Source organism: Trachurus trachurus (assembly GCF_905171665.1).
Source record: "Trachurus trachurus genome assembly, chromosome: 23".
In the NCBI taxonomy this organism is placed as follows: Eukaryota; Metazoa; Chordata; class Actinopteri; order Carangiformes; family Carangidae; genus Trachurus; species Trachurus trachurus.
Genome location: NC_139912.1, coordinates 4,524,887 through 4,532,355, shown reverse-complemented (window position 1 = coordinate 4,532,355; position 7,469 = coordinate 4,524,887). Strand labels below are relative to the sequence as shown.

General features: G+C 40.9%; 1 protein-coding gene across 1 annotated transcript; it reads right to left on the bottom strand.

Annotated features, from left to right (window-relative positions):
• Window positions 1-444: 444 nt before the first annotated feature.
• slc35e3 (solute carrier family 35 member E3) lies at window positions 445-7,176 on the bottom strand. Its single transcript, XM_083999455.1, has 8 exons — window positions 6,933-7,176; window positions 5,676-6,143; window positions 4,572-4,682; window positions 4,403-4,462; window positions 3,849-3,947; window positions 3,653-3,735; window positions 2,488-2,572; window positions 445-2,246 (listed from the first exon to the last, which is right to left on the bottom strand). The coding sequence occupies exons 2-8, from the start codon at window positions 6,075-6,077 to the stop codon at window positions 2,145-2,147; spliced, it is 942 nt and encodes a 313-aa protein (XP_083855581.1). The 5' UTR covers window positions 6,078-6,143; window positions 6,933-7,176; the 3' UTR covers window positions 445-2,144.
• Between the last annotated feature and the right edge of the window lie 293 nt (window positions 7,177-7,469).

Below are 7,469 nucleotides of genomic sequence, written 5' to 3'. Positions count from 1 at the left end.
ACCGAAATTAAACCTAGAAACAGAGCAGCTTCTTTAGGGTTGTTATAGGCTACACAGCAGCATGATTTTCCTTCTCAGGAGACTACACACACACTTTCCACTCTTTCATTCAACTGAAATTCCCTCCTAGCACAGACACCCACTTGTGTGTGTGTAAAACAGAGTTACTGTTGTAACTTTATTGACACAGTGTGAATCACACAGTCACTCGCACATACACACACGGTAGCAGCACTGAAAACCCAGCTGTGAGCCACAGGGAAGCTGCACAGAGGAGCTGTTCACAGGAAAACTACATTTAAGGTGCAGTTTTAAGGAATGAAAGTAAAACCTCTGAAAAGTGCAATGTTAATTTTCTTTTTTAAAATTAATTTCCTGGTGCTTTCTTTAATGCAAACTCGCCACAACTCATCAACAAAAAGAGAGACAATCCAAACAGCTGAAAAAAGTCACTAAATCAGTTTTATTCAGCAGACTGAACATGTTCAACACTGTAAAGTGAAATGCAAACATTAAATCTCTGTCATGGTCACAGTCAGGCTGCGGTACATCCCAGACAGAGACACCATCTGGTCCAAAGACACTTTTCTGCTTCCTGTAATGAAACATCACTATAGGAGCATAAGGTTAGAGTTTTATTTCAGCAGGAAAATGACTGGCTGAAGCATCTGAAACACACAATAGAGGAGAAATAAAGAAAGTAGAAACCAGATAGTCACAGTTAAAGTGTGTGTGTGTGATCAGATTCCTCGCACACTCAGCTATAGTCATTGAAATGTAATAGGTTTAAAAAAAAAAAAAAAAAAAAAAAAAATCAAAATCAAAATAAAGAAAGAAATATCTTAAACTACTGTAACACTGAATGAGACTAAGATCAGCCCAAAGCCAGACGTTGAAATGCTGCAGACTTTTAAAGCAAGATATTTAAAATATTTAATCATTGACAACGGAACGATTGTTTCCTGCTGTTTTTCATATACCAGCTTAAAAATAGTTTTACTGTGACTATAAATCAGTGTCACTGTAACATCATAAAGAAAAGTTCAGATTTTGGTGTGTAAATGTCCTTAGTGTAAACAGGAGGCAGTTATGAATGATGCCGCCAAGCAGTTACAAATAAAATCTAAAGTAGTTTATAGCAACTTTGTTAAATCATAAAGGTAATAAATTCCATAAATTCCACTGTTTTCTCATTTTACTGTGAATTTAAAAGCATAAATATTTTCACTCAGTGACAAATCCCTCATAGATAAAACCTCATTAAAGAGGTTTGAGGGACTGTTCAGGGTCCAGAAGCAGCAGGTAGACAAATCATCCTGAAACAAATCAAACGGATGTGATTATTGATTGGTAGATTGATAGAATTCAATCCAGTCCTTCTTACTAAATGTCTGCAGCGCTATGGCTGCTCTGAGCACATTTTAATTTGGGATTGTGCGTGTTGAGCTGCCATTGTTTTCTGGTGAACGAACTGAACTAGCAGGAAAAAAAATACTATTATTATTTTTCTAATATCATCACTATTATTATTATTATTATTATATTGTTCTCATGGCAGCACAGGTTTGGTGCTTTGTTCGAAGGCTCCTTCACAGTCCTGTATCTCCCAACCCTGTTCGCTCGTTTTGATTCAATCCATCAACACCACGACGCCACAAAGAGCAGCAGTGAATTCTGGGAAGAAGAAACTGATGCTCATTGTGACCCCCTGAATCAGTGCATTTAAAAAAAAAAACTGATGTGCAAGGTCTTTCATTCACCTCAATGTAAACAACGGTGATCTTGTCTGATTAAGTTAACAACAGCTTTTGATTTTCGTTTTTTTTTTTTCATATCAGCAGCTGGAAACATGTGAAAGTCGAGCTGCCGACGTGTCGAGCTTCAGTTTCCCTTCAAAACATTTAAACATCATTGTTTTCGCGCAAAGAATCATGGGAAGAGCGTGAAGAACAGAGGACGTGTTGCCATTGTCGTACACTTTAAAGGCAAGCCCCCGTCCGGGAACCAGCATTAACTTTCTTTACTCTCCTAAAAAAATACTCATAACAAAATAAAATATATATAAAGAGGTCGCTGCCTCTAGTCGCACTGTGGGCAGCCAATGGCAGCAGTCCGTGCAGTTGACTGACAGATAAGTCGCCACCCTATGGTCTTTGAGCCAGGCGGCTTTTCCCCTCTTCCTGTTCGGCCAGCTTGAAGTGGGTGTACAACAGGATACCGGCCAGAGTGCAGAGGATCCCCAGGGCCTGGTGGGATGGGAAGACACAGAAACGGGTGGAGATTCAGTTTAATTTATTGACAAGGGACATTGTACATTAATAAAACATTGTAAAAAACAAATGTAAATGCACCCGAGTTAGCTAAAAAAGCTAGTTTTTCATCGCCAGCCCCTCTGCCTGATGATAAAAAGCAAGATAAGAGATAGATGGTTTGGAGGGAAATGGAAGTTACAGGTTTTAGTAATCAGGGCAACAGAGTGAGACTCACCTGGTTGAGTGACAGTGGATCATGGAAGAGCAGGTATCCTCCAATCAGGGTGATGCAGAATTTAAAATGTCCAAACATGTTGTAGCTGTGAACTAGAGTCAAGAAAATGATAACACACTAAAAAAAACTAAGAATCCTTGATAAACAAACCTGAAAACATTAGATAACCTTAATTTTCCCAACAAGAACCAAAGATCTGCTCGAGAAGTTCAGTAACCCCTTTCGTAGGATTTGAAACTTCCTCAAAAACGTCCAGACCGTCCCAAGAAACTTCTTCCTAAAAACCCTCCCAAAAAGGTCTGAAACTATTTCAACAACAGTAGAACCATTCACAATGCTCTCAAACCATAGCAAGGCAACCAAAAAACATCTCAAGAACAGTAGAAACATCCTCAAAATGATCTGAAATCCCTGCTGACCAGAAAGTGACCAATTCCTCAAATGGTAACCAAAGAAAAACCAATATCCTCAAAAGTTCACCAAAGAAAACCAATATCCTCAAAAGTTAACCAAAGACAACCAATATCCTCAAAAGTTAACCAAAGAAAACCAAAATCCTCAAAAGTTCACCAAAGAAAACCAAAATCCTCAAAAGTTCACCAAAGAAAACCAAAATCCTCAAAAGTTCACCAAAGAAAATCAAAATCCTCCTTCAACAAAACCAGAAACCCAAAGATGTTCTGAAACTGTTTCATCATGACTAGAAAGTTTGCCAGAAAGCCTCAGAAAGCTCCCCAAGAAAACCAAATAGTACTCTTTAGGAGACCAAGACACCTTCAAACCACTTAAATCCCCCAAGAAGAAGACCAAAAAGCTTCTCCAAAGCCCTAAAAACCTTCTTGCAAAGCATTAGAACCTACCCAAGAGGATCTGAAACCAACAGACCCAAACCCCATTAATTACAGAGCCAATAAAGTCCTTAAAGTGCCTCAAGAGGTCTTCACATCTGCCCATAAGAACTTGGAAAAGACCTATACAATTTATAGAACGACCCAAAATTGAATGTTTGTCTATACATGTTATATGTTTGGAACCTGTACCAATAAGCTGTACTGGAAGCAAATTCCACCAGCCTGGCTATGTGGTCATTAAAAGAATCAAGAATCAATCAAAACCCTTCAAAAACCCAAGTGGCCATTTCAGACCCTTGTGAATTTAAGGATACGTGACAGCTGAGGTGTTCCCAATGATCCAGTAGATGGACAGGTTGACCAGGAACGCCACCACGCCTGAGATAAACACTGTCATCTACAGTAGACAACAGAGGGACAAGACAGTTATCACAACATTATAAACAGGTACCAGCCATTGAGGAACATGAGTTGTTGTTGTGTATTTGCGTGTGTTTTGATGAGGCTGACCAGAGCGGGTAGAGACCAGGGTCCAAATATTCCTCCATCTCCGGTCAGTGGCTCAAAGACGGGAACAATGCAGAGCAGGAAGCCTGATGACAAAGGAGCCTGATAGGACAGTGATTGTGTTAACATAGAGTCATGATGTTGTCATTTCATTACATAATACAAGAACAAGCAACATTACAGACCCTTTATTAACGCATTTTTATTGTTAATCTTTCCTAGGTCAACACCAAAAAGTCCTAGGTCATTCAACAAGTGCTGGGTCAAGGCCAACAAGACAATTCCCTGGTCCCTGGTCGTCCACAAGTCCAAAGTCAAGTCAAGTCCAAAGTTTAGTGAAAAAGGTTCTTAATCAATCCCACATTAGAGACAAGACCCAAATCCAACAGGTTTTAAAAGGTAAGGCCAACAAGTCTCAAGTCAAGTCCTACATAAAGACCAAAGACTTCACACAAGTTTCAAAGGCAGGCTACTTCAGTAATATTATCAACATCAAATTATTAAGTGATACCACTCCTGTTATAACTAATTTTTATCAGTCTGGTGTTGAGTCATACCTGATAGTACAGAAGCTGCATAGAGTTCACTTGGAGCTCATGTTGTTTAGCCCCAACCCACTGAAAAAGAATAAGAGAGAGATGAAAAAAAAGTAATCCAATCAGCTTTACTCTGTCATTTCTTTGTTTTTGAGATGTTTTATTTAAGGTTGTCCGTCCGTTTCCTCACCACTTGGTAAAGCGACGTCACCAGAACTCCCAGCGATGCGAACACCGTCCCCAGAAGGTTGAACCGCACGTCGTAGTACGAGTTCAGTATCACTCCTAATGTTATGGGCACCTGGAGAAAACAGACAGTCAGAGGTTGGAGCCATGAGACTGCTTTGGAAAGATCTACAATACTTAAAGGGATACGCCAACATTTTTTTTTTTTCCGTGTCTTGCCTCACTCCCGAGTCCATGACCAGCAGATAGACACCATCCTTTCGACTGTGCGTGCAGTAACGAGGGAGATAGAGCCATATCGCCCGTAATTAGCTTAGCTCAAACACTGGAAGTGTATAGGTAGTGTTAGCCTGCCTCCACCTAAAGTCATCAGAGAAACTCTTCAGCAACTCTAAACGGAAACCGGCGGGCCGATCTTCATCTCAGAGCTGACAAAACTCTCCGGTAAGGCATCTTGAGCGGTCAAATGGCGGTAACGGGACGAGATCGGTCAAAACGGAGGGTTCAAGCAAAGACGGTTTATTTTGGTTCAAGCTAGCTACATCGAGGGTAGGTTAGCTTCCTATTTCAAAGTAAAAGCACAAATTCTATCGTCATGGTTTTCTGTGTGTAAAGGGCAACGGGTGTTTTATTTTGTGAAAGTAACCGGAAGTGCGTTGGTCACAACAGCTAGCTTGAGTAGCGCCGAATTCGTCCGAACAAAATTGTAAACAGCTGGTATGAAATCAGCTTCTCACTGATTTCGGCTCGGGTAGGAGGCAGGCTAACACTACCCATACACTTCCAGTGTTTGAGCTAAGCTAATTACGGGCGATACGGCTCTATCTCCCTTGTTACCGCACGCACAGTCGAAAGGATGGTGTCTATCTGCTGCTCATGGACTCGGGAGTGAGGCAAGACACGGAAAAAAAAAAAGTTGGCGTATCACTTTAACGTAGACCTTCAGAGATGTGAACCAGAAGATAGTCTAAACCTAAGACAGAAACCAAACCAAAGCATGGTACTTCATCAAGATCCATTGGGGTTTGGGTTGGGTAGAAAGACTCTAGAAGACTATGGTCAAAGCTTTAGCCTAGTTCTACGTCCAGAAGACGATTTAAGAACTCACCAGTGTTAGTTTGATCTTCGTGGAGAAGGTCTTCTTGTAGTACGTGGTCTGGATGAGGATGATGACGGGCGTGGTCATGGCTTTGGCCAGCTGGTACGTCCCTATCGAGTTGTTCTGCAGGGAAAGGTTGGTGAAGGCCACGAACCCGCAGAAGCTCAGAGCCAACCACACGATCCTGCGGATGGGGAGGCTCTTTGGGGAGAAAATGTCCATTTTCTGGCAGATGTAGAGTCCGAGCCACGTGACCACGAAGTGCACGAGGGTCAGGGTCATGTTGGGGAAGCCATAGTGCACGTAGATCCACTTGTTGATGAAAACAATACAAATGGAGGACAGCAGGTTGGCCAACAGTCCGGCGACGATGCGCCTGTTGACTGAGAAACCTAACAGCTTGTCAGCCATGGTTATAGAGGCTCAGCTTACTCCGGCTGAGCTTTGTGTTTGACCTCACTGAACTCGCTGTTCACACTGCAAAAAGAGAGGAAGTCAATGTTACTGATAGCAAACTGGACACTGAACACATGTTGACAGGTTTTTAAGATAGTATTTTTAACCTACTATAGGAGGAAATATTCAGAATAGGCCTACCATTCACTTCAATAGAAAAAAGCAACATTCAAAACCTCAAAAGACATATTAAAGATAACTACAAGATAATTTCAGTCTTGGCATTTCGGATTTAGTTGGTGGGAGTGAAGCTTCGAACAACTAGTTAATTTAGGATTTGGCAGTAGTGGAAAATAAGTACATTTACTACACAAGTACTGCACTGTTTCATAGTAAAAATAGTTTGCTGAATAGTTCATAATGAAAATAATGCTTATTTCAGCCCTAAATGTAGGCTAATAGAATATACAGACATGGTGGAAATTTGTTCTGATTTATGGCTATTTGATTTGATAGTTTCAACTACATTTGTGGAAATATTTCAAATAAATCTACCTAAGTAAATTATACTTACAGGAAAGCAAACATTGGGACAGATAATTGTAAAATCAAGGTTTTTCTTAGCTGAAGTTTGGGGGTGATGCTCTGATTAAGCACTTTAACATTAATTAACAGTGAAAAACAAACAACTAATGGATGTTAAACAGTTAATTATGGGTTATAAATATATATTTAGACGTAAGTTAACACATTTCAGTTGTAATCTTTAGGCTACTGTTCTGTAACTCAGTCAGTTTATTTCACACAGACTGCTCCACAGTCTGTCTGTCTGTGTGTCTGTCATTATGCCACGCATTAAGAAAAGTTTACCTGGGGTCTCCATCTTTCCATCTGTCTCCTCCCGGCTTCTGTCGCTGCTGCGGCTAAAAACCCAAATATCCAGGGCTTTGATTGCACTCCTCTCCCCGCGGTCGAAGCTCCGATCCCGGCCTTCGTGATCTCGGATCCCCGCTGCGGTCGGTAGCTGCTGGGTGAGGAGGAGATCTGCTTCTCTCCAGCCGTAGCTACACAGCCAGACAACCAACCAACCCGTGTTTTCTGCTTCAAAACCGCCCTGTGTTCCTGTTTCCTTCTTTTCCCTCTTCTTCTGCCGAGTCTTTAGGCAGTTGGCATCCCACTACAGGAGCATTACCGCCACCTACTAAGCTGGAGTAGCCTAACTATGGATCCAGATATTGGCAGTTTGGAAACAGATCATCTGGAAAATAATTTGTCTTTGTCAAAATTAACTTAATTTACAGTAATATCGGGTTTGGTGTCATATTGAAGGACTGAAAACTGGAATTTCTCCTAAATAATCTCATAATATTGGCAAAATATTATGAGATGAGGCAAAATATGTCAAAA

What these genes read in the sequence shown, in the direction of transcription:
- slc35e3 (XM_083999455.1), bottom strand. Translation starts at nt 6,077, where the DNA reads ATGGCTGACAAGCTGTTAGGTTTCTCAGTCAACAGGCGCATCGTCGCC. An exon ending in TGACGTCGCTTTACCAAGTG is followed by an intron (nt 4,463 to 4,571) that starts GTGAGGAAACGG and finishes ATTCTTTTTCAG; the next exon opens with TGGGTTGGGGCTAAACAACA. An exon ending in CCTGGTCTCTACCCGCTCTG is followed by an intron (nt 3,736 to 3,848) that starts GTCAGCCTCATC and finishes TGTCTACTGTAG; the next exon opens with ATGACAGTGTTTATCTCAGG.